The sequence below is a fragment of the Cherax quadricarinatus genome, chromosome 59 (assembly GCF_038502225.1).
Source record: "Cherax quadricarinatus isolate ZL_2023a chromosome 59, ASM3850222v1, whole genome shotgun sequence".
Taxonomy (NCBI): Eukaryota; Metazoa; Arthropoda; class Malacostraca; order Decapoda; family Parastacidae; genus Cherax; species Cherax quadricarinatus.
The window spans coordinates 23,556,094-23,582,243 of record NC_091350.1 but is presented as its reverse complement, the minus strand read 5'-3'; the positions used below and the strand labels follow the sequence as shown (position 1 = coordinate 23,582,243).

Genomic DNA, 26,150 nt, shown 5'->3' with positions numbered 1-26,150 from the left:
ATGACTGCTTCACCGTTCCAGAGGAGACCGTACCCTGTTATGTCACAGCTCAGCCGCAGCGATGTCTCCTGTGCTGCAGTATCTGTCCAGACGCAGGAAGGCGTGCATTGATGCCCATCGACGCTCACTGCCTTTGACCACGATGTTCATCACACCCCACATGTTTTTTTCTTCCCTCCCTGTAGGAAGTTTTTTTTTCCATGTCCATTTGTATACATATGTTTTTATTTTGTGTTCTGTGCCCTGTTCCTACGAGAGAGAGACCGAGTTTCTTTCACCACCAGTATTGTCTCGTCGGGACGACACGCGGTAGGTGGCCGAGCCCATGCTGTCTGCCAGCTTAGTTCATATTTCGCGCCATGCTGGTGCTGCCACCTATAGGCGTTGCCACTTCAGCCTGCCTGCCCTTGCCTCGTTCTCACTCTCACAGCGGCTTAGCAGAAAGACAGAAGGCCTACTGCCTAGCTCTCTCTCGTGGGCATGGCCCTCCCGGGCCATGGGCACAACACAAGCCTGTGTACCCACCACGACATAACAAACTAAGAAGCCTCCGAAGACATTTATCATTAACCACCCGCTTACAGCCTACCAAACAATCTCGTTATAGTTTGAGTCCTGCTGTAGACGTAGAGACAATGTTTATATGTGTGTGTGTGTGTGTGTGTGTGTGTGTGTGTGTGTGTGCAAAACAACCACTGTGAAAGAATAGTGACTTTTAATATCAAAGTTGTATTTAAAAATTTTGATACAGTAAAAGAAAATTTTGATAAAGAATTCCCCCCAAAATGCTGACGGATTTGTCTGTAAGATTCCTTGTAAAATTTGCGATAAAGTTTATTACGGTCAAACTGGTAAAAGTCTCTAATTAAGATTAAAACAACATAAATATAGCTTTAGAACTGGACAAGATTCCAATGCTCTATTTATTCATGTAAGAGATTTTAACCATCCAATTGATTTTCAAAAAGTTGTGAAAGTTGTATCAAGCAAGTCCATGGTCGACAGAAATATAATTGAATCTTGTTTCATAAAAAAAGCTGTTATGAAAACAATAAGAATATTTCTTTTGGTTTATAGAAATTGAATTCATTTATAATTAATAAAATTTGGAAGAATTTAATGATACATTAAACAAGTAATAAATTTTAATTCTTGGGAAGAGTATTAGGTGTGTTTCACAAAGTCGGGTGTCGTCACGCGTGTGTGAGGTGTTGCTTTGTTGTGGGATGTGATGGTGAGGTGTAGTCTTGACCCTTTATATGCCTTCCTTTGATGCATTGTTTTTATAGTTGCTTAATAATGAGAGAAGTCACGAATTTCATTATTCTTTCACAGTGGTTGTTTTGCATATTCTGATATCACCTGTTTAGTGTGGTCTTATTGCACACACGCACACACACACACACACACACACACACACATCAACACATCAACAGCAGCCAACATGGTTTCAGGGATGGGAAATCCTGTGTCACAAACCTACTGGAGTTCTATGACATGGTGACAGCAGTAAGACAAGAGAGAGAGGGGTGGGTGGATTGCATTTTCTTGGACTGCAAGAAGGCGTTTGACACAGTTCCACACAAGAGATTGGTGCAAAAACTGGAGGACCAAGCAGGGATAACAGGGAAGGCACTACAATGGATCAGGGAATACTTGTCAGGAAGACAGCAGCGAGTCATGGTACGTGGCGAGGTGTCAGAGTGGGCACCTGTGACCAGCGGGGTCCCGCAGGGGTCAGTCCTAGGACCAGTGCTGTTTCTGGTATTTGTGAACGACATGACGGAAGGAATAGACTCTGAGGTGTCCCTGTTTGCAGATGACGTGAAGTTGATGAGAAGAATACACTCGATCGAAGACCAGGCAGAACTACAAAGGGATCTGGACAGGCTGCAGACCTGGTCCAGCAATTGGCTCCTGGAGTTCAATCCCACCAAGTGCAAAGTCATGAAGATTGGGGAAGGGCAAAGAAGGCCGCAGACGGAGTACAGTCTAGGGGGTCAGAGACTACAAACCTCACTCAAGGAAAAAGATCTTGGGGTGAGTATAACACCAGGCACATCTCCTGAAGCGCACATCAACCAAATAACTGCTGCAGCATATGGGCGCCTAGCAAACCTCAGAACAGCATTCCGACATCTTAATAAGGAATCATTCAGGACCCTGTACACCGTGTATGTTAGGCCCATATTGGAGTATGCGGCACCAGTTTGGAACCCACACCTAGCCAAGCACGTGAAGAAACTAGAGAAAGTGCAAAGGTTTGCAACAAGACTAGTCCCAGAGCTAAGAGGTATGTCCTACGAGGAGAGGTTAAGGGAAATCAACCTGACGACACTGGAGGACAGGAGAGATAGGGGGGACATGATAACGACATACAAAATACTGAGAGGAATTGACAAGGTGGACAAAGACAGGATGTTCCAGAGATTGGACACAGTAACAAGGGGACACAGTTGGAAGCTGAAGACACAGATGAATCACAGGGATGTTAGGAAGTATTTCTTCAGCCACAGAGTAGTCAGTAAGTGGAATAGTTTGGGAAGCGATGTAGTGGAGGCAGGATCCATACATAGCTTTAAGCAGAGGTATGATAAAGCTCACGGCTCAGGGAGAGTGACCTAGTAGCGATCAGTGAAGAGGCGGGGCCAGGAGCTCGGACTCGACCCCCGCAACCTCAACTAGGTGAGTACACACACACACACACACACACATACACACACACACACACACACACACACACACACACACACACACACACACACACACACACACACACACACACACACACACACACAGATATATATATATATATATATATATATATATATATATATATATATATATATATATATATATATATATATATTATATGCTTGGATACTCTGGTAGAGAGAGGCTGTGAGAATTTCCCTCTGTGGTTTTGGCATAATATCTTCCAATTAAGAAGACCTACAAAATTATCATCAGCAGGCTTGTGTGTGAATACCTGCAGCTCGTTCTGAAGTGGCTACAAGACCCTGATTTTCATTTCTTGATTCTAACTGGTTCCTAGGATTTAACCCCGCCAAATACAGTCATGAAGATCAGTGAGTGTGTGTTTAAGGAATGTGGGAGGAAGGCACGTGCAGTTCTCCTACCCCTCCTCCTCCAACTCCACCATATTGTTCACCTCCCCTCACTACCCTCTCCTACCCTCGGGTGACAGCTATGTATCTACCCTCCCTCTCTTGCACTGATCTCACGTACACACTACTTTTCTTCCATTAGAATCAAGAAGTTTTGTGTACGTGAGATCAGCGCAAGAGAGGGAGGGTAGATACATTGCTGTCACTCGAGGGTAGGAGGGGGTAGTGAAGGCAGGTGAACAACATGATGGAGTTGGAGGAGGAGGGGTAGGAGAACTGCATGTGTCTTCCTCCCACCTTCCTTAAACACACACTCACCGATCTTCATGACTTTGCATTTGGGGGGGTTAAATCCGAGGAACCAGTTGCTGGACCAGGCTTGTAGTCTGTCCATGCCTCTTTGTAGTCCTGTCTGATCCTCATCTGATTTGATTCTCCTCGTTAACTTCACATCATCTGCGAACAGGGACACTTTTGAGTCTATCCCTTCCATCATGTCATTCGCATATACCAAGAATAGCACTGATCCCAGGACTGACCCATGTGGAACCCCGCTCGTCACAGGCGCCCACTGTGATACCTCATCTCGTACCTTGACTCGTTGTTGCCTCCCTGTCAGGTATTCTCTGATCCACTGCAGTGCCCTTCCTGTTATACGTGCCTGATCCTCTAGCTTCTGCACTAATATCTTGTGAGGAACTATGTCGAAGGCTTTATTTATTAATGAGTTTTGTTTCTCCAAATCTTTTTGCTGCTCCTTATACATTAATTGTTTAAATTTTTAATGTTTACACGTTGTGCTGTGTGTCATCATACAATGTAAATTGATTATTAATGATTATTAATGTTTTCTACGAGTTCTGGATCGTACCTGCTTGTAGTCTGTTGTGCACCAGGTTACCTTCATGTCTGTTAAGTTATTATTAATACATCGGCCGTTTCCCACCAAGGTAGGGTGGCCCGAGAAAGAAAAAACTTTCACCATCATTCACTGCAGAAAACAGGCTGATCAATGTGCTACGTTTTTCTTCTTCCACATCTTTTCCTTTGCATAGTGTATAATGAAGTAACCTGACATTAATCTTTGTAGTCAGCTAGTCCGATTAAAGAGTAATTGCTCGTTTAGGCAAGCTGCCTTCATGAACCGAGATGTTAGTAGCAGTTGAAGCTGTTGTTCACTGCTAGACACTTACGCAGGCCTGCGTCTTCACATACACTACGCATGTGCAAACTTGGCTCCCACCAGTCTCTGAAGTTTCACTGGGTGATAAGCCTAAGTCTGAATGAGGTTACGACCATAGCTAGACACGGCTACCAAGACTCACCAGTTGCCTTCAGTGAACACTTGCAGAGTATGCAGTGATTGGTCCGTAACTCTGAAACCTAAACGCCTAACACATTCCTCTAAAGGAATATGTTACAGCTCCTGGGCCCCTTGAAGATATTGATCCATATCTCCTGTGCCTCTTTCTGTTGTTGATCTATATTTCCTAGGTCACTTTGAGTTTTTTGTGCTGTCGAGGTATGGCTTCCATGTCTTTTGTGGGAGATGAGATGCGGTTCTGCAGCCTCTCTGAGAGATGTATTATTTAAGACCCTCAGTGGAAGATCCAGATTTTAACTTAATGAAAATTATAAGATAGAAAAGATATAATAACATTTAAAAATATGCAGTGAGGGTAGGTGAAGATCACACTAATCACGATATTTAAATACATTTCGGACAGCAATAAAAATGGAAGCAATTTTAATTGTAACTGAATCAAAGCATAAAAAACGAAATAGATAATGACTGGACCAAAAATGAATGGAACACAGCAAGAGGTGATAATTAACCCTGGGTATAAATCCTTGGCTCTGGGAGAAGATCGGTTGTTGATCCAGCAGCAGAAATGATGTTGAAAGAAGGAGCAATAACAGTCGTTCACAAATAACTGAGGTTGTATAGTAACTGAGTTACAGCAGGACTGAAGCTCTGGATGTATCAGGGTGAATCAAGCAAATTAACCTGCCAGTCAGTAGGCTTTACAAGATGGAACATATCAGCTTGAAAGTTTCCAGTGAGTTAGGGAGGTATACTGCCAACATGGGTTGATGACACTGTCTAGCCTATCAGGTGTCAGTCGCTGATGCTACGGACTAGAGGACTGACTGGGTAGGCAAACAGAAATCAAGAAGACTGGCAGGTAGACAGACTGTAATTGGCTATGTCAGAATAGCTCACACACAAGGAGAGCCGATTAACCATAAGCCGATTCTCATAGATCAAGCGAGGCAGCTCACGGGAGACGAAGAGTCGAGCACGATACCATGCTTAGCCAAATGGCTCGGCTCGGTTATCCGTGGAATGTAATGAGAAAAACAACAATTACCGTAGGAACTTCGAAAATTAATCACACGATAGAGTTAATAATATAAATATTAAAAGACAAGTGAAGTTAACACAGCTAACAGACGGATATAAAGTAACAAACTAAAATATTCAAATCATACAAAGAGAAGAGTAAATACAACAGACTGAAGAACCAAGATGAAAGATCATACAACTCTCGGCTATCAAGGTAACCTTAAACGTTCAATTACCGAACGAGCTATCAAAGTCATTCACATATTTACTCAACTAATAATATACATAAGTGAATATATCTGAATAAACTACTAGGACACTCTCATGAGCTGATGTATAGGTGGCTGGCGTCACGTGGTACCTGGGATACTTGTCTTGGATCACTGAGGTCGAGCTATGGTAATGGGATACCTGGGAATCCTTTTTTGGATCTAGAAACGACCTGAACAGAAGTAGTTTCTACATATTTATGCTATGCACTACTCCAGCGCATGCAGTTTAGTGCACTTAAATGTACGATGCTAGATTCTCCATCCAGCAGCCGCAAGACAGTAACATCACGGTCTAATTCGAACTTTCTCGTTGCTACACATACAGTAACGACCCCTCAGGGAAGCGTTGGAGCAGCAAGGAAAAAAATTTCTTCCAATACTGCACTAATCTGATAATTCTGGCAGTTCCATTAACCGTGTACATCCCAGGGATGGTTCCCCGATGACTAGTATCGGAAACTGATTTTTTCAATCATTCTGAACATTTATTTCTCTTAATGTCTGCCCTATGCGTTTTGCATTTTCTTTTTGGAATGTTATACTGAGGTAATAATGACTGGTGATGACCTCTTCCCGGTCCTGTGAAGATACACCCCGCCCAGTCTTGTGAAGATACGCCCCGTCCAGTCATGTGATGATACACCCCGCCGAGTACTGTGAAGATACACCCCGCCCAGTCTTGTGAAGATACACCCCGCCCAGTCTTGTGAAGATACACCCCGCCCAGTACTGTGAAGATACACCCCGCCCAGTCATGTGAAGATATACCCCCACCCAGTCATGCGAAGATACACCCCGCCCAGTCATGTGAAGATACGCCCCGCCCAGTCATGTGAAGATACACCCCGCCCAGTCATGTGAAGATACACCCCACCCAGTCATGTGAAGATACACCCCGCCCAGTCATGTGAAGATACACCCCACCCAGTCCTGTGAAGATACACCCCACCCAGTCATGTGAAGATACACCCCACCCAGTCATGTGAAGACACACCCCGCCCAGTCATGTGAAGATACACCCTGCCCAGTCATGTGAAGATACACCCCACCCAGTCATGTGAAGATACACCCCGCCCAGTCATGTGAAGATACACCCCACCCAGTCATGTGAAGATACACCCCACCCAGTCATGTGAAGATACACCCCGCCCAGTCATGTGAAGATACACCCCGCCCAGTCATGTGAAGATACACCCCACCCAGTCATGTGAAGATACACCCCACCCAGTCATGTGAAGATACACCCCGCCCAGTCATGTGAAGATACACCCCGCCCAGTCATGTGAAGATACACCCCACCCAGTCATGTGAAGATACACCCCGCCCAGTCATGTGAAGATACACCCCGCCCAGTCATGTGAAGATACACCCCGCCCAGTCATGTGAAGATACACCCCGCCCAGTCATGTGAAGATACACCCCGCCCAGTCATGTGAAGATACACCCCGCCCAGTCATGTGAAGATACACCCCGCCCAGTCATGTGAAGATACACCCCGTCCCAGTCATGTGAAGATACACCCCACCCAGTCCTAAAAGTAGCTTTTTCATGTGAAGATTTGTGAGAAATAGGGAAGACAGAGATAGAAAAGATAGATAGATAGATAGAGATACACCCCGCCCAGTCAGATAGATAGATAGAGTCATGTGAAGATACACCCCGCCCAGTCATGTGAAGATACACCCCGCCCAGTCATGTGAAGATACACCCCGCCCAGTCATGTGAAGATACACCCCACCCAGTCCTAAAAGTAGCTTTTTTGTTTTTGAGAAATAGGGAAGACAGAGATAGAAAGATAGATAGATAGATAGAGAGATAGATAGATAGATAGAGAGAGAGAGAGAGAGAGAGAGAGAGAGAGAGAGAGAGAGAGAGAGAGAGAGAGAGAGAGAGAGAGAGAGAGAGAGAGAGAGAGAGAGAGAGTTAGTTTTGCGATTTATTGCCTTATTTAGGCTACACATCTTTGCTCATGCATCAGTTCTTGTTTGTAGAGTTTGGTACAAATTTCTTTGTCGCTTTCCAATAAATTAATCTGTTAAAACCTCTTACAATCTCATACCATCATTTACCCAGATTGTGGAAGCTGTTATGATTAACCCAGAAACAGGTCATAGGAGGCAACTCGCCGTCGTATCTTGCACAGATACCTATAACATATCTTACGAGGAAGCCTACCAGGGACCGAGGAAGCCTACCAGGGACTGAAGAAACCTACCAACAAGCGAGGAAGCCTACCAACAAGCGAGGAAGCCTACCAACAAATGTGGAAGCCTACCAACAAGCGAGGAAGCATACCAGTAAGCGAGGAAGCCTACCAACAAGTGAGGAAACCTACCAACAAGTGAGGAAACCTACCAACAAGTGAGGAAACCTACCAACAAGCGTGGAAGCCTACCAACAAGCGAGGAAGCCTGCCAGTAAGCGAGGAAGCCTACCAACAAGTGAGGAAACCTACCAACAAGTGAGGAAACCTACCAATAAGCGTGGAAGCCTACCAACTACCGAGGAAGCCTACCAACAAGCGAGGAAGTCTACCAACAAGCATGGAAGCCTACCAACAAGCGTGGAAACCTACTAACAAGCGAGGAAGCCTATCAGCAAGCGAGGAATCCTACCAACATGTGAAGAAACCTACCAATTAGCGTGGAAGCCTACCAACAAACGAGGAAGCCTACCAACAAGTGAGGAAACCAGCCAACAAGCGAGGAAACCTACTAACAAGTGAGGAAACCTACCACAAGCGAGGAAGCCTATCAACAAGCGAGAAACCTACCATTAGCGAGGAAGTCTACCAACAAGCCAGGAAGTCTACCAACAAGCGAGGAAGCCTACCAACAAGTGAGGAAACCTACCAACAAGCGAGGAAGCATACCAACAAGCGAGGAAGCCTACCAACAAGCGAGGAAGCCTACCATTAGCGAGGAAGCCTACCAACAAGCGAAGAAGCCTACCAACAAGCGAGGAAGCCTACCAGTAAGCGAGAAAGCCTACCAACAAGTGAGGAAACCTACCAACAAGCGAGGAAGCCTACAAACAAGCGAGGAAGCCTACCAACAAGTGAGGAAACCTACCAACAAGCGAGGAAGCCTACCAACAAGCGAGGAAGCCTACCAACAAGCGAGGAAGCCTACCATTAGCGAGGAAGCCTACCAACAAGCGAGGAAGCCTACCAGTAAGCGAGGAAGCCTACGAACAAGAGAGGAAACCTACCAACAAGCGAGGAAGCCTACAAACAAGCTAGGAAGCCTACCAACAAGCGAGGAAGCCTACCAACCAGCGAGGAAGCCTACCAACAAGTGAGAAAACCTACCAACAAGCGAGGAAGCCTACAAACAAGCGAGGAAGCCTACCAACAAGCGAGGTAGCCTACCAACAAGCGAGGAAGCCTACCAACAATCGAGGAAGCCTACCAACAATCGAGGAAGCCTACCAACAAGCGAGGAAGCCTACCAACAAACGAAGAAACCTACTAACAAGCGAGGAAGCCTACCAACAAAAGAGGAAGCCTACTAACAAGCGAGAAAGCCTGTTTTCTCGCTTGTTAGTAGGCTTCCTCTTTTGTTGGTAGGCTTCCTCGCTTGTTAGTAGGTTTCTTAGTTTGTTGGTAGGCTTCCTCGCTTGCTGGTAGGTTTCCTCACTTGTTGGTAGGCTTCCTCGCTTGCTGGTAGGCTTCCTCGCTAATGGTAGGCTTCCTCGCTTGCTGGTAGGCTCCCTCGCTTGTTGGTAGGCTTCCTCGATTGTTGGTAGGCTTCCTCGCTTGTTGGTAGGCTTCCTCGCTTGTTGGTAGTCTACCTCGCTTGTTGGAAGGCTTCCTCGCTTGTTTGTAGGCTTCCTCGCTTGTTGGTAGGTTTCCTCACTTGTTGGTAGGCTTCCTCGCTGGTTGGTAGGCTTCCTCGCTTGTTGGTAGGTTTCCTCGCTTGTTTGTAGGCTTCCTCGCTTGTTGGTAGGTTTCCTCACTTGTTGGTAGGCTTCCTCGCTTGTTAATAGGCTAACAAGCGAGGAAGCCTACCAAGAAGCGAGAAAACCTACCAGCGAACGAGGAAGCCTACCATTAGTGTCGAAGCCTACCAACATACGAGGAAGCCTACCAACAAGCGAAGAAGCCTACCAACAAGCGAGGAAGCCTACCAACAATCGAGGAAGCCTACCAACAAGCGAGGAAGCCTACAAACAAGCGAGGAAGCCTACCAACAAGCGAGGAAGCCTACCAGCCAACGAGGAAGCCTACCAACAAGTGAGGAAACCTACCAACAAGCGAGGAAGCCTACCATTAGCGAGGAAGCCTACCAACAAGCGAAGAAGCCTACCAACAAGCGAGGAAGCCTACCAGTAAGCGAGAAAGCCTACCAACAAGTGAGGAAACCTACCAACAAGCGAGGAAGCCTACAAACAAGCGAGGAAGCCTACCAACAAGTGAGGAAACCTACCAACAAGCGAGGAAGCCTACCAACAAGCAAGGAAGCCTACTAACAAGCGAGGAAGCCTACCAACAAAAGAGGAAGCCTACTAACAAGCGAGAAAGCCTATTAACAAGCGAGGAAGCCTACCAACAAGCGAGAAAACCTACCAGCAAACAAGGAAGCCTACCATTAACGTCGAATCCTACCATTAACGTCGAAGCCTACCATTAACGTCGAAGCCTACCAACATACGAGGAAGCCTACCAACAAGCGAAGAAGCCTACCAACAAGCGAGGAAGCCTACTAACAAGGGAGGAAGCCTACCAACAAGCGAGGAAGCCTACCAACAAGCGAGGAAGCCTACCAACAAGCGAGGTAGCCTACCAACAAGCGAGGTAGCCTACCAAAAAGCGAGGAAGCCTACCAACAAGCGAGGAAGCCTACCAACAAGCGAGGAAGCCTACCAACAAGCGAGGTAGCCTACCAACAATCGAGGAAGCCTATCAACAAGCGAGGAAGCCTACCAACAAGCGAGGTAGCCTACCAACAAGCGAGGAAGCCTACCAACAAGCGAGGAAGCCTACCAACAAGCGAGGAAGCCTACCAACAAGCGAGGAAGCCTACCATTAGCGAGGAAGCGTACCGGCAAGCGAGGAACCCTTCCAACAAGTGAGGAAACCTACCAACAAGCGAGGAAGCCTACCAACAAGCGAGGAAGCCTACCAACAAGCGAGGAAGCCTACCAACAAGTGAGGAAGCCTACCAACAAGCGAGGAAGCCTAAAACAAACGAGGGGTTCAGACCTCATCCTGAACCCCTGGCCAATGGGTCACAAAACTCCAGGCCATTGCGTAAGACAAAGGCCCAGTGTCTACGCACTGGGAATGAAGTTTTAAGAGTCTCTCGCCTAGGTTCAAACCCCACCAGTTCCGTGGTTTGTTTGCAATCGTGTTATTACGAGTTCGTGAGTCATAATATCTTTAGAACATAAAGAAGAAGCACTGCTGTAGGCCTACTGGCCCATGCTTTGAATGGTCCAGGTCACACCCACTTAAGAACTTAACAAGGACGGAGCACTGCTGCAGACCTACTGGCTCAAGCCTTGCACGTCCAACTCGTACCCATCCACACTCACTCATGTACTTGTCTAACCTATTTTTAAAGCTACTTAAGGTTTTAGCTTCAATGATTCTACTCGGGAGTTTGTTCAACTAATTAACCTACCAACATATATAATCACAGATGCAACATATACGGAGCTTCAACCACAATTGTGGCAATTCCGCTGCTGAAACAATACCTTGGCTAAAACAGAAGCAATATTATTGCGGCTGTTACAATAACATGGCTGCAACGAAACTGTGGCCGCAACATTACCAATGCTGCAAAAATGCAAGTCATAATACCGTAGCTGCATCAGATTTACTCAGAATACCTTGGTTGCAACAATACAAATCACAATACCTCGTGTGTTACGATACTGTGATTATTATTAAATTCTCGTCCACATCTACCCTCCGATCTTAGTTGTGTATCAATAACTGCTAATGTCTTATGTGGCTTGTACAATAACAGTACAAAGTACAAAACCGGACCTGGAACAATACCAGGACTGCAGCAGTACAAGTCACTATACTATGACTACACATCGGCTCCAGGCTGAGGGACTGATTTCCTCAAACTCCTCCCTATCTTCCACTTCTATCTGCACTGGACTGAAGAAACTACTGAGTGACGAAACGTTTCCAGAATAAACATGCACAAATGTTGCACAGAAGCGTCATTTATTAACTGTGACTACGACAAAATACAACCAACCCACAAACTGGAGATTGATCATGTTGATCATGTTGATCAAACTGACAACTTTATAATGGTGCAGGATGTACTTAAATACTGTAATGTTTAATTTCCAAGGTTTTCATACTTTGCTAAAAATTACTTTTTGTTATATGGACAATACTGTGATTTTTGGTTGTATTAATAATGTATTTTTGAAATATGAAGGCGTGTGAAGAGGTTAATTTCATTTAGAGGAGAATATAAAATTCTTAGAAGAGACAATCTTGTATATTAAAGATTTAGTGACCAAACAAAAATCTGTCATAATAAACAGCGTCTGTGAAGTATACAGATTGTATCTATTTCGTGCTCCTTGTTTTTTTTTATCTCCACTTGGGATTTACATGTTCAATGATCACTGATGCTTTCACATATATCATGTGTTTGACTTAGTTATCTCTTGGTAAACAGAGCTGAGGTATACACGGGAGGGTCTACGAAGCCACTCCGGGTTTTGGAAGGAATGTCTCCCGTCTTCACCTTGGAAGGACTCGCTCCTGGAGGAGACTATATGGTCACCCTCACCGCTATTAACCGAAAGGGCATCTCTCCTCCTGTCTCCCTGGAGGCATTCACCCTTAAAGTAGCAGAAAACAGAATGAGTGAGTATTCTAAACACATCGCTTTGAGAACTGATATCATGTGAAAGCCCGATATAAATAATATATATATATATATATATATATATATATATATATATATATATATATATATATATATATATATATATATATTTTTGTGTGTGTTTTTGTGTGTGTGTGTGTGTGTGTGTGTGTGTGTTTGTGTGTGTGTGTGTGTGTGTGTGTGTGTGTGTGTGTGTGTGTGTGTGTGTGTGTGTGTGTGTGTGTGTGGTGCCGAATAGGCAGAACTTGCGATCTTGGCTTAAATAGCAACGCTCATCTTGCCATATAGGACAAGTGAAAATTTGTGTATGCGATAATTTTTCCAAAATCATTCTGAACCTAACGAAAAAAATATATTTCACTGTGTTTGTTTAGCATTAAATTACTGTAAACAAATCTAAAATATATTTAGTTGGGTCAGGCTAAAATAAATTGCGCTTGTTATAATAAGGTTAGGTAAGTTTTCTAAGTTCCTTTTGGTGCAAAATTAAAATTTTTACAGCAACATTAATGAAAAAATGTATCTTTAAACGTATAAGAGAAAATTTTAGAAAGGACTTAATTTTAAATGAGTTCTTGCTAATTGACCAGTTTTACATATTCGGCACGACATATATATGTATATATGTATATGCAATAAGATCACAGTAAACAGTATATATATATATATATACATATATATATATATATATATATATATATATATATATATATATATATATATATATATATATATATATATATATGGGTGGGTTCCAAACTGGTGCTGCATACCCTAATATGGGCCTAACGTACACAATGTACAGGGTCCTGAACGATTCCTTATTAAGATGTCGGAATGCTGTTCTTAGGTTTGCTAGGCGCCCGCATGCTGCAGCAGTTATTTAGTTGATGTGCACCTCAGGAGATATGTTATACTTACCCGAAGATTTTTTCCTTGCGTGAGGTTTGTAGTCTCTGGCCCCCGAGACTGTATTCCATCTGCAATCTTCTTTGTCCTTCCCCAATCTTCATGACTATGCACTTGGTGGGGTTGAACTCCAGAAGCCAATTGCTGGACCAGGTCTGCAGTCTGTTCAGATCTCTTTGTAGTTCTGCCTGGTTCTCGTCCGACTGGATTCTTCTCATCAATTTCACATCATCTGCAAACAGGGACACTTCGGAGTCTATTCCTTCCGTCATGTCGTTCACAAATGTCAGAAATAGTACCTATCCTAGGACTGACCCCTGTGGAACCCCGCTCGTCACTAGAACCCACTCTGACACCTCGCCACGTACCATTACTCGCTATTGTCTTCCTGACAGGTATTCCTTGATCCACTGCAATGTCTTTCTGTTATCCCTGCCTGGTTCTCAAGCTTTTTTACTAATCTCTTGTGTGGAATTGTGTCAAATGCCCTCTTACAGTCCAAAAAATGCAATCTACCACCCATGACTCAGGATTTCTCGTCCCTGAAACCGTGCTGGCTCTCGTAGATAAGATCATTCCTTTCTAGGTGCTCCACTACTCATCTCCTGGTAATCTTCTCCATGACTTTGCACGCTATTTATGTCAGTGACACTGGTCTGTAGTTTAGTGCTTCGTGTCTGTCTCCTTTTCTTAAAAATTGGGACTACATTTGCTGTCTTCCATACCTCAGGTATTCGCCCTGTTTTGATAGATGTGTTGAAGACTGTTGTTAGGGGTACACATAGCGCCTCTGCTTCCTCTCTCAGGACCCATGGAGAGATGTTATCCGGCCCCATCGCCTTTGAGGTATCTAGCTCGCTGAGCAGCCTCTTCACTTCTTCCTCGGTTGTGTGTATTGTGTCCAACAGCTGATGGTGTACCCCACCTCTCCGTCTTTCTGGAGTCCCTTCTGTCTTCTCTTTTCTGTAGTGGGTTATACATCACTGCAGTTACCACCTTGGGACCTCCAGGATGAAGTGTTCTATTTTGTAGTCTCTTGCTTCTCCTCTGTCTCCTCTCTCCAGTTCATTAAAATCCCATTGGTTTTTGATGAGCAGTGCCACTCCTCCACTCCTTCTGTTCCTTCTGTCTTTCCTCAGGATCTGATATCCCGTTGCAGAGATAGCATCTGTTATCATTCCTGTGAGCTTGGTTTCTGTGAGAGCTATGATGTCCGGTGATGCCTCTTTGACTCTTTCGTGCCACTCCTCCCATTTACTCGTTGGTGTGCCATACCTTCAGTTTCCTCCCCAACACTGTGTTCTGGGTGGTCTGTGAGGGAGGGGGACCAGTTGTGTGTCTGTGTATGTGTGTGTTTGTACAAATTGCTATGGTCTTCTGAGTGTAAAACTCTCGATTAAACACAAACTTTGCATCAGCAATGCAATGTTTAATAAGCTCAGTGATTGTTGGTAGGATTATGGTAACTCGTAATTACCGAGGTTATCGGATATTAAACTTAATAAGTCAACTGAAACTTTTGTAAATTATGAAGTGACATCAAAACTAACCATAGTGTAATTATTTAAATCAGGCATGGTGCATAATTTATCATGTATGAATTTAAAACAACTAAGTTTCAAGCTACCATGGTGCTGAAGACATATCGAATGAATAGCAAATATTTTTACCCCCCCTCTCTAAGTGGCAGTCTCCGGGGTGTCGAGCAGTCAGCCAGAGCCGGAGGAGAGTGCTGATGGGACAGTGTCACCACTCCTTGGTGTTTTCCTGGGCGTTGTAGGAGTATTTCTCTTTCTAGTAGCAGCCGCAGTCTTCATCACCCGTCATCACTGTTCCCGTGGCTCTGGTCTCATTCCTGACCTGGTGGCTGCGCAAGGTGAGTTGCAATATATTGGTTAAAAATAGGTAATAAGGCAGAAAACATCCCTGGGATACTAACACGGAATATATTAGTTCATCATTATAAGTGGAGGTATTCTTAGGTCTTGTAATCTAGTCCTGGAAATGTCACAAGATGTATTGAGTCTCCAGAATAATTGCTGCAACTCTCAAGCGTTGCGGAGGAGTACTGGAACTCTACTATGAAGTCTCTTGGTTGACCAGAATACATTCCTATAACCACAAGATTTTGTGGGTGAGTGCGAAACAGTCTCATGGATTTTTTTAGTGACCTTTCCTTGTCCTGGAGCTCTTAGACAATTTGGTGATTGCTGACATTACATTATAACAATCAAGTGGTAGAGAGTGCTAAACCCATAAGGGTCATATAGCGTCTGGGGGAAAGGAAGGCAATCAGACTTCGTACAAAGTTTTGGAGTTTTGATCCACTCCCTCAGATCAAGAGCCTCTTACCAGCTTTGGTGATTCCTGCAGCAGTGCCACTGTGACCAGTTGGTTCATGAAGGTTCGGTGGATTATCAACTTCAGCGTCCATAGGTTATTTGCCAAGACGTTATTCACAATAGTCAACTAACATCTAAGTGCCTATTTACGGCTCTGTGAATAGGCACATCAAATTTAAGGGCACTTGCCCTTGCATATCGTCCCTCTCCCAAGGTGCTACACCTAACGAAAGACTAAAACCCGAGCACCTATTTACTTGTTGCTAAACTGGGGTATCAGATTTTAGGGGGTAGCGCCAAATTGTCTCTACTTACTCAAGATTGACCTGGGTTTATATATCAGACGATTGGCCAGCCATGTGATTGGAACCATCAGACAATGTGACTAGAATCTTTTTTTTTAATATATGGGAAAGATTTGGTGACTGACGAGACTGCTGAGAACCAGTTAACGTTACATAGTCCCTAGCAAATTTACGTGCCACTCCCCTATCATCTAGTGGAATCTCACAGCAAACATGATTACCATCAGTAAGTTTATTCAGGTATACACAAATACGTTACATAGAATTATCATACATAGCAGCATATGTGTAGAGAACCTGGGATAACCCAAAAAAGTCAGACACTGACTTATTTCCATGGCATGGCCATCACAGAACTGTGATTAACGAAAGGAAGATCAAGCCTTCACGACTTCTACAGTGTGTTATACGGTATAATATGTCGCCAAATTTCTTCATTAGAACCTCCAGTGTGATTTACAGATAGATTATGTCTTGCATCCTCCCAAAGCCTGTTAACTGTGTCACTAAGATCAACCACCACTATTCTGAGTTCGTCTGGCGAATCTCTAGGTTGAGTTACTCTGAACGGACTGTTTCTTGTGTTTTTCGTGAGTACAAGTGGGGATCCTACAAGCCATGTGTGTACTTGGATCGGTGACTTATTAACACTAATGCTTAGTTAGGCTCACTGGGCAATGCGCAGGGATGCGCGCAAGTGCAGCGAGTCAGTGACTTGAGCAGCAGTGACGGTTGGTATAACTTGCTGACAGGTCGAGTCAGGCTACTAGCAAGATGTCTTTGTCATGCACGCAATTAGCCTAACAAAATTTGCAACTCAAACTGCCTTTCGGAGCTTTTCAATACCCAGACGAATTTCAGTCGCTGTGCGATCCCAGATATGTATTCCTGTATTTTACAACTCCAGTTTACTGATTCTCAGTACATGCGATCGGAATAATACAGAGTTGGTAATGTAGTTAAATATTACCATTGAGGAACTGAAGAGAATCAGAAAAGAGTTTCGTAATCATCTTTAAATCAATATCTAAATTTCTTCAACATAAATTATGAATTACTACAAAAGACCCAAATCTAATTAAAATCTTTCAGAGTGACCCAAGAGAACGGATTCGTAAAATATACAAACAAATTAAGCTTAAAGCAGCTTACATGCTGCATTATCAAGTAGTTACTATGGAATGGTTAAAGCTGATCAGATGTGACAGAAATTATCGCATGAGAAGAAGTATTCCATTTTTCCAATTTAAAAATGGAACCTTCACAGCAAATATCAGTCCAAACTTTTTTCTGGGTGAGGAAATGGATGGAACGTTTCATGGGCTTAGGCCATATAGGCTCGAAATTTGTTGGATTCTATGCAATAACTGGAAAGTGCAGCTACTGGTCACTTGCCAACTTCTAGTATTAACGAATTATTTCTAGTAGGAAGCAATCTCTTGATGTTACGATGTGTAAGTATGTTCTAATTTTATTAGTCAAAATGGTGTCTGTGAAATATATGGCTAATTTTCTATATTCACAAATAAAGGACAGTCTTTAAATTTATTTGACTGTCATAGGTTAAAGAAATTTAATGATATCGTATGCATACATAGTATCTGTGTGCCCTCAACACCCTTGTTAAAAATTTGTATACGTAAACTAAGGTTATATAATACTTACTTTCATAAAAGCATTAGGCATTGAGTACACACATGCTATCACTTTTAATGCTCAACTGATTTCCACACAACTGCTTCTTCTCACAAAACAGGCAAGGAGAGGGACTAGTGGTTTATTTACCAATACGTTTAACAAATAGAGGAATTATAGTATCAGGCTGGTCGACAACCGAGAGGCTATGAAATGGGTACCAAAAAGCAATTAAAAACAGAAGGGGAACTGAGGAGAAAGAAACAGAATACAAGTGGACGGAGAAAGAACTGATGTTCACTAGGTTTTCATATAAGATTCGAGGAGATCAAGGAAAAAAGTACAGAATGTATATGTAGAGAACAAGTAATGAAAGAGGAATGCTGTAGGTGGGGGAGCTACTGTTTTCCTCTTTCATGGGAAAAAATCTGGGATGGGAAGAAGGAACCGTGACAGATGAAAGAAAGAAGTAAATGAGATGAATGCAGGAATAGCAAGAGTAGGTGGTGAGAGAGAATGAAGGGAAGAAAGGGAGGGGAGGTAAACAATACTTTTGCAGAAAAAATATCAGGCAACAGGAGGTGCAGGAAACATGGTGATCAACACAAAAACTCTAAAAAAACAATTTCCGAAATCTGGACATAAAAGAGGAGGGAAAATATACATAGTTGGATGAATCTTATTGTAGCCAGCTGATCCAGTGACTAACGCGTCGGTGTGGAGTTATGTGACTCTCTGATCGTGGGTTCTAACCCCACCCCTGGTATGGTAAGTCTGGGAGGTTTTGATTATTCTTGGTCTCCTCCAGAACGATTAGAACGTCAGATGAGAAGACCGAAGTGAACCAAGTAACAAACTGTCAGTGACTTTAAGGCACTCAAGGGAGTACAACACCTAAGTTAAACGTGGACCTTATGACAGATTGCATTTTACAGATTTTGCCACCGAAGTGGCTAGTTTATTGTGCACCAGATATCCATCTTGTGGACGGTATCGCAAGAACATATGGATACACTAAATGCCCAGGAACTAGGCTTCAAATGGCTTAACAGGAGTACATCAGGATTTATATCTACAGTTCAGTTATCTGTTACAAGCAAATTGAGGAAATTTGCTTAATACATTTGGCATCTTATAACAAAAATGGCAAAGATTATGAAAGGGAAATCATAATTAAAGTAATCAATGTGTGCACCTCAATTGGGATAAACCAAAAATGAAAGAAGACCAACAGATGGTGAAAATACGAGAACAGATCCAGAAACTCTTCCATAGACGACTCCTCAGGCCCTTGCTCCATTTCCCATTCGAGAAAAAAAACTCAAACCAATCCATACCCTTGTTCCCTTACTACATAATCTTCCCCTCCCAGTGTAAGAACCTTTATCTTAATTGCCCTTCAGCCAAGCTCGTGACTCCTACTTCTACTCTCCAACCTTCTCATCCTCCCTCACCTACTGCAACGATCCTATTCCCTCCCAAGAAAAGAATCACAACACACTTACTCCTCCCCATGTTATCACTCCTCACCACCTCCTTGGTAGGGGCGGAATCCATATATTGCTTTTATGCTTTTAAAAAGATATTTTAGGTCTATCGAAGCAAGGAGAGTAACAGCTTACGAAGAGGCGGAGAGAGAAACTAAAACTCGACCCTAACCCTCACTTATTGTTGAATACACACATACACACACACCCACACACATACATACACACACTCACACGCACACACACACACCAACAGGTGCTGGACACACAACAGAGGATGAACTACAGAGTCTGATAAGTAAACTAGATACAAAGGTAGTGGGACTGGACATCTCTCCATGGGTCCTGAGAGAGGGAGCAGAGGAGCTGTGTGTACGACTAACAACTATCTTTAACACATATATCGAAACAGGGCTACTACATGAGGTGTAGAAGACAGCAAACGTAGTCCCTATTTTTAAGAATGAAGACAGGCAGTTAGCATTAAACTACAGACCAGTGTCACTGACATGTACAGTGTACAAAGTCACGGAGAAGCTTATCAGGAAGAGACTGGTTGAGCAATTGATCAGAAAATACATGTAACTAAGGAAACAACGAGTGATGGTAAGTGACGAGGTGTCAGAGTGGGCGCCTGTGACAAGTGAGGCTTCACAAGGGTCAGTCCTAGGGCTGTTGCTCTTTCTGGCATGTGTGAATGACTTGACAGAAAGGATAGATTCACAGGTGCCTCCGTTTACAGACGACGTGAAGCTAATGCGGATCTGGACAGGCTGCAAGCCTAGTCTAACGCTATCAAGTAGAAAGTCATGAAGATTAGGGGGAAGGTCAAAGAAGACTGCAGACAGAGTACAGGCTAGAGGGCCTAAGACTGCAGACCTCACTCAAGGAAAAGGGGATCTTGAAGTGATGATAATATCGGGCACATCTCCTGAGGTACACATCAATAAAATAACTGCTACAGCATATTGGCGCCTCGAAAACTTATGAATAGCGGTTCGACACCTCAGCAAGGACTCATTCAAAATTCTGTATACCGCGTATGTCAGGCCCAAATTGGAGTATGCAGCACCAGTATGGAACCCACACCTGGTGAAGCTCGTCAAGAAATTAGAGAGAGTGCAAATGTTTGCAAGAAGACTAGTCCTGGAGCTAAGGGGTGTGTCCTAAGAGGAGAGGTTAAGGGAAATCGACCTGATGACACTGGAGGACAGGAGAAAGAGGATAAATATAAAAATGACATAAAATACTGAGAGGAATTGGCAAGGTAGATATGGACATTATGTTTCAGAGATGGGACACACAAAGAAGGGGTGAAAACTGGAAGTTGAAGACTCAGATGAGTCACAAGAATGTTAGAAAGTATTTCTTTAGCCATAGAGTTGTCAGGAAATGGAACAATCTGGAGAGTGATGTAGTGGAGGTAGATTTTTACATAGCTTTAAGGAGAGATACGATAAGGCTCATGGAGCAGGGAGACAGAGAACCTACTAGTGACCAGTCAAGAGACGGGGCCAGGAGCTGTGAATCGACCCCTGCAAAAACAACTGGGCAAACTGGTAAGTACACATACACACAAAATTACATAAGAAGTTTTAAGATAAGTACTTAGATAGTGCATCTTGCCAGAGTGCTTGATCCTGTCATTTCAGCAGAGCATTTAATGTTGGTAAGGTTGTGTTGAGTGCATAATGGTACGTAGGTTGTTTGTGTGTATAGTATTACTGTTGTAGTGACTTGTGAACATTGCAGCTGTGGCAAAGTGTAGATAATGTTAGGAGGCAGTGTGTTTGTATAGTCATGTTGAGTTAGTGTTGTGTATTGTGTTTCTAATGCGATGTTTTGTATATTAGGGCTGGAGGTTAAGGCTGAGAGCAGCCAGTTGATGACCAGCAACCGAGACGAGCTTCTGGACAACAACGATGTGAACGAGGCTGACCCATTCCTGGTAAGATGTCTTCTCCGTGTTTAGTTACTCCTTCGATTGTAAGTTACTGGCAGTGTCTCTTTATGAAATGTTTGATCTTCTTAATGAATTCCTCGTAGTTACTTCCCTATCGTGAATAATTCCTTCCACCTTCAGTTGTTCCTTACTTTGTGAGTAATTTTCCAAGTTACTATACGAACTGGAGCTTTACGATTGAATATTTACTGCATCCATTGATCATTGCAAGCACTTAGCGTATTTCATGCACTTACACCGCAATCACATGATGTACTTACACAGAGATCCCTGAAAAGTGTTATCCTGTGTCCACTTACAGCAAATACAGTGGTCCATAACTTCACTTAGTGTTCCCTGGAAGCTTTTACACAGCGTTTCCAGGAATCAGTTACTCATTGACCACTGGAAAATTTTGAAGAATGTTCTTTAGAAGCACAGATTTATCAATGGATAAAAATGAACACTAATGGACTCAGTCACCCAGATATAACTGATAACAATTGTTCAGTGTTCCTGGAAACAGTTACTCAGCGTTCCAAGGAAGGACTAACAGAATGATCACTGGAAATACTTGCAAGGTGTTCCTTCAACAGAAAGTTTATTGCTCCCACTCATAATCCTCAATCATTGCTGTCTTCAATAAATTTAAAGTTACATTTAAATTTGGCAAATCATGCGCATGTCTCTCCTTGTTATACTTCCCTTTCTTGCACTCTTGCTTGCTCTATCTTACATTTCTTATACATAAGAACATAAGAACATAAGAAAGAAGGAACACTGCATCAGGCCTACTGACCCATACGAGGAAGGTCCAAGTCTCCTACCGGCATAAGCCAATGCCCCAACCTAGTCAGGTCAGGTCACATTCACTTAAGGAAGGAACACGGCAACTGACCTAGTAGCACAAGCTAATCAGGTCCAACTCACACACACCCACACCCACTCATGTATTTATCTAACCTATTTTTAAAACTACACAACGTTTTAGCCTCAATAACTGTACTTGGGAATTTGTTCCACTCATCCACAACTCTATTACCAAACCAATGCTTTCCTGAATTTGAAATATTCCAACTTAAAACCATTGCTACGAGTCCTGTCTACGCTAGATATTTTCAGCACGTTATTTACATTCCCTTTATTTATTCCTGTCTTCCATTTATACACCTCAATCTTATCCCCCCTAATTCTACGCCTTTCTAGAGAGTGCAGATGCAAGGTCCTCAGTTTATCCTCATAGGGAAGATTTCTGATACATGAGATCAACTTTGTCATCCTCCTTTGTATGTTTTCCAGATCATTTATATCCATTGTGTAATACGGTGAACAAAACTGTGCAGCATAATCTAAATGAGGTCTAACCAAACATATATAGAGTTGAAGAACAACCTGAGGACTCCTAATATTTATGCTTCTTGATATGAAGCCAATGATTCTGTTAGCTTTATTGCGAACACTTATGCACTGTTGTCTTGGTTTCAGATTACTGCTAACCAGAACTCCTAAATCTTTTTCGCAATCCGTAATATTAAGATCGACATTATTTAGCTTATATGTGGCATGGTTATTTTCCTGTCCAACATTTAGAACTTTGCATTTGTCTATATTAAACTGCATCAGCCACTTCTCCGACCACTGCATCAGTCTATTCAAATCTTCCTGGAGTGCTCTAGTGTCCTCATTAGAATGAATTCGACGGCCTATTTTGGTGTCATCGGCAAACTTGCTTATGTCGCTCTTTATGCCCTCATCAATGTCGTTTATGTAGATTGTGAACAACAGGGGGCCAACACTGATCCCTGTGGAACACCGCCCGTGACGCTTCCCTACTCTGATTTCTCCCCATTCAAGCAAACTCTCTGCTGCCTATTTGTCAACCATGCCTCTATCTTGGAAAATATTTCTCCTCCTATTGCATGTGCCTTAATTTTCCTCAATAGTCTCTGGTGTGGGGCCCTGTCAAAAGCCTTACTGAAGTCTATATACACACTATCATATTCATTACCATGATCTACCTCCTCATATACCTTAGTGAAAAAAATTAATAAATTCATAAGGCAGGAACGCTCCTTTGTAAAACCATGCTGAGATTCATTGATTAGTTTGTGCTTTTCAAGATGGCTACGAACTGCCTCGGCAATTATTGATTCCATAAATTTTCCCACTATGGAGGTTAGGCTTATTGGTCTATTGTTCGAAGCCAAGGACCTGTCACCTGCTTTGAAAATAGGTATCACATTTGCTATTTTCCACTTATCTGGCACCATGCCAGTTTGTAGCGATATATTGAAAAGATTAGTCAGAGGTTTACTAAGCTCCTCTTTACATTCCTTTAGAACCCTTGCATACAGTTCATCAGGGCCTGGGGATTTGTTAGGTTATAATTTATCAATTTGCCTAAGGACCATGTCACTTGTGACCCTAATCGTGCATAGTTTATCATCATCCTGTTCTACATAATTTATTATTTCTGGAATATCGCTAGTATCTTCCTGAGTAAAAACTGAGAGGAAGTATGTGTTAAAAATTCTACACATTCTACACATTTTAGTTTTGTTTGTGTGAGAACTCTTTCAAAAGTATGTGTGTGTGTGTGTGTGTGTGTGTGTGTGTGTGTGTGTGTGTGTGTGAGTGTACTTACCTAATTGTGGTTGCAAAGGTCGAGATTCGGCTCCTGGCCCCGCCTCTTCACTGATCGCTACTAGGTCCTCTCCCTCTCTGCTTCCTGAGCTGTCATACCTCTTCTTAAAACTATGTATGGTTCCTGCCTCCACTACTTCACTTGCTAGGCTATTCCACTTCCTGACGACTCTATGACTGAAGAAACACTTCCTAACGTCTCTGTGACTCGTCTGAGTCTTCAGTTTCCAATTGTGACCCCTTGTTTTTGTGTCCCCTCTTTGGAACATCCTATCTCTGTCCACCTTGTCTATTCCCCGCAGTATCTTGTATGTCGTTATCATGTCTCCCCTGACCCTTCTGTCCTCCAGTGTCGTCAGTCCGATTTCGCTCAACCTTTCCTCGTACGACATTCCCCTGAGCTCTGGGACTAGCCTTGTTGCAAACCTTTGTACTTTCTCTAACTTCTTGACGTGCTTGACCAGGTGTGGGTTCCAGGCTGGTGGTGCATACTCCAGTATGGGCCTAACATACACAGTGTACAGTGTTTTGAACGATTCCTTATTAAGGTATCGGAAAGCAATTCTCAGGTTTGCCAGGCGCCCGTATGCTGCAGCAGTTACTTGGTTGATGTGTGCCTCCGGTGACGTGCTCGGTGTTATGGTCACCCCAAGGTCTTTCTCCCTGAGTGAGGTCTGTAGTCTTTGCTCACCTAGCCTATACTCTGTCTGTGGTCTTCTTTGCCCCTCCCCAATCTTCATGACTTTGCATTTGGCAGGGTTGAATTCGAGAAGCCAGTTTCTGGACCACATGTCCAGCCTGTCCAGGTCTCTTTGCAGTGCTGTCTCATCCTCATCCGATTTAATTCTTCTCATCAGCTTCACATCATCTGCGAATAGGGACACTTCAGAGTCTATTCCTTCCATCATGTCGTTCGTATATATCAAAAATAGCACTGGTCCTAGAACTGACCCCTGTGGGACCCCGCTCGTCACAGGCACCCACTGTGATACCTCTTCGCGTACCAAGATTCGTTGTTGCCTCCCTGTCAGGTATTCCCTGATCCTTTGCAGTGCCCTCCCTGTTATATGCGCCTGATCCTCCAGCTTCTGCACTAATCTCTTGTGGGGAGTGTGTCAAAGGCCTTCCTGCAGTCTAGGAAAATGCAATCAACCCACCCCTCTCTCTCGTGTCTTACTTCTGTTACCTTGTCATAAAACTCCAGAAGGTTTGTGACACAGGATTTGCCTTCCATGAACCCATGCTGGTTTTCATTTATAATCTTGTTCCGTTCCAGGTGTTCCACCACTCTCCTCCTGATAATCTTCTCCATGACTTTGCACACAATACATGTCAGAGACACAGGTCTGTAGTTTAGTGCCTCATTTCTGTTTCCTTTCTTAAATATGGGGACTACATTTGCTGTCTTCCATTTCTCAGGTAGTTGCCCAGTTTCAAGGGATGTGTTGAAGATTGTGGTTAGGGGCACACACAGCATCTCTGCTCCTTCTCTAAGGACCTACGGGGAGATGTCCGGTCCCATCGCCTTTGAGGTATCAAGGTCACTTAGCTTCTGCACCTCCTCCTCGTTTGTTCGTATGACATCCAACACTTGTTGGTATATTCCCTCTTGATGTTCCCTTCTGTGCTGTCTTCCCACAGCCCTTCCTGTCTCTACTGTAAAAACTTCCTTAAATGTCCTGTTTAGCTCCTCACATACCTCCTGATCATTTCTTGTGAGTTCCCCACCTTCTGTCCTCAGTCTGATCACCTGGTCTTTGACTGTTGTCTTCCACCTGATGTGGCTATACAACAGTTTCGGGTCATTCTTGATTTTCGACGCTATGTTATTTTCATACTGTACTCACCTAGTTGAGGTTGCGGGGGTCGAGTCCGAGCTCCTGGCCCCGCCTCTTCACTGATCGCTACTAGGTCACTCTCCCTGAGCCGTGAGCTTTATCATACCTCTGCTTAAAGCTATGTATGGATCCTGCCTCCACTACATCGCTTCCCAAACTATTCCACTTACTGACTACTCTGTGGCTGAAGATATACTTCCTAACATCCCTGTGATTCATCTGTGTTTTCAGCTTCCAACTGTGTCCCCTTGTTTCTGTGTCCAATCTCTGGAACATCCTGTCTTTGTCCACCTTGTCAATTCCTCTCAGTATTTTGTATGTCGTTATCATGTCCCCCCTATCTCTCCTGTCCTCCAGTGTCGTCAGGTTGATTTCCCTTAACCTCTCCTCGTAGGACATACCTCTTAGCTCTGGGACTAGTCTTGTTGCAAACCTT

General features: G+C 43.5%; 1 protein-coding gene across 1 annotated transcript in view; it reads left to right on the top strand.

The window, feature by feature from the left end:
- Positions 1-26,150, top strand: part of LOC128698835 (nephrin-like) — an 829,595-nt gene that overhangs the window by 786,074 nt on the left and 17,371 nt on the right. Inside the window, exons 13-15 of the mRNA XM_070097658.1 lie at positions 12,401-12,591; positions 15,207-15,398; positions 21,145-21,239. Coding sequence (XP_069953759.1) covers positions 12,401-12,591; positions 15,207-15,398; positions 21,145-21,239 — 478 coding nt within the window. The remainder of the gene's footprint in view (positions 1-12,400; positions 12,592-15,206; positions 15,399-21,144; positions 21,240-26,150) is intronic.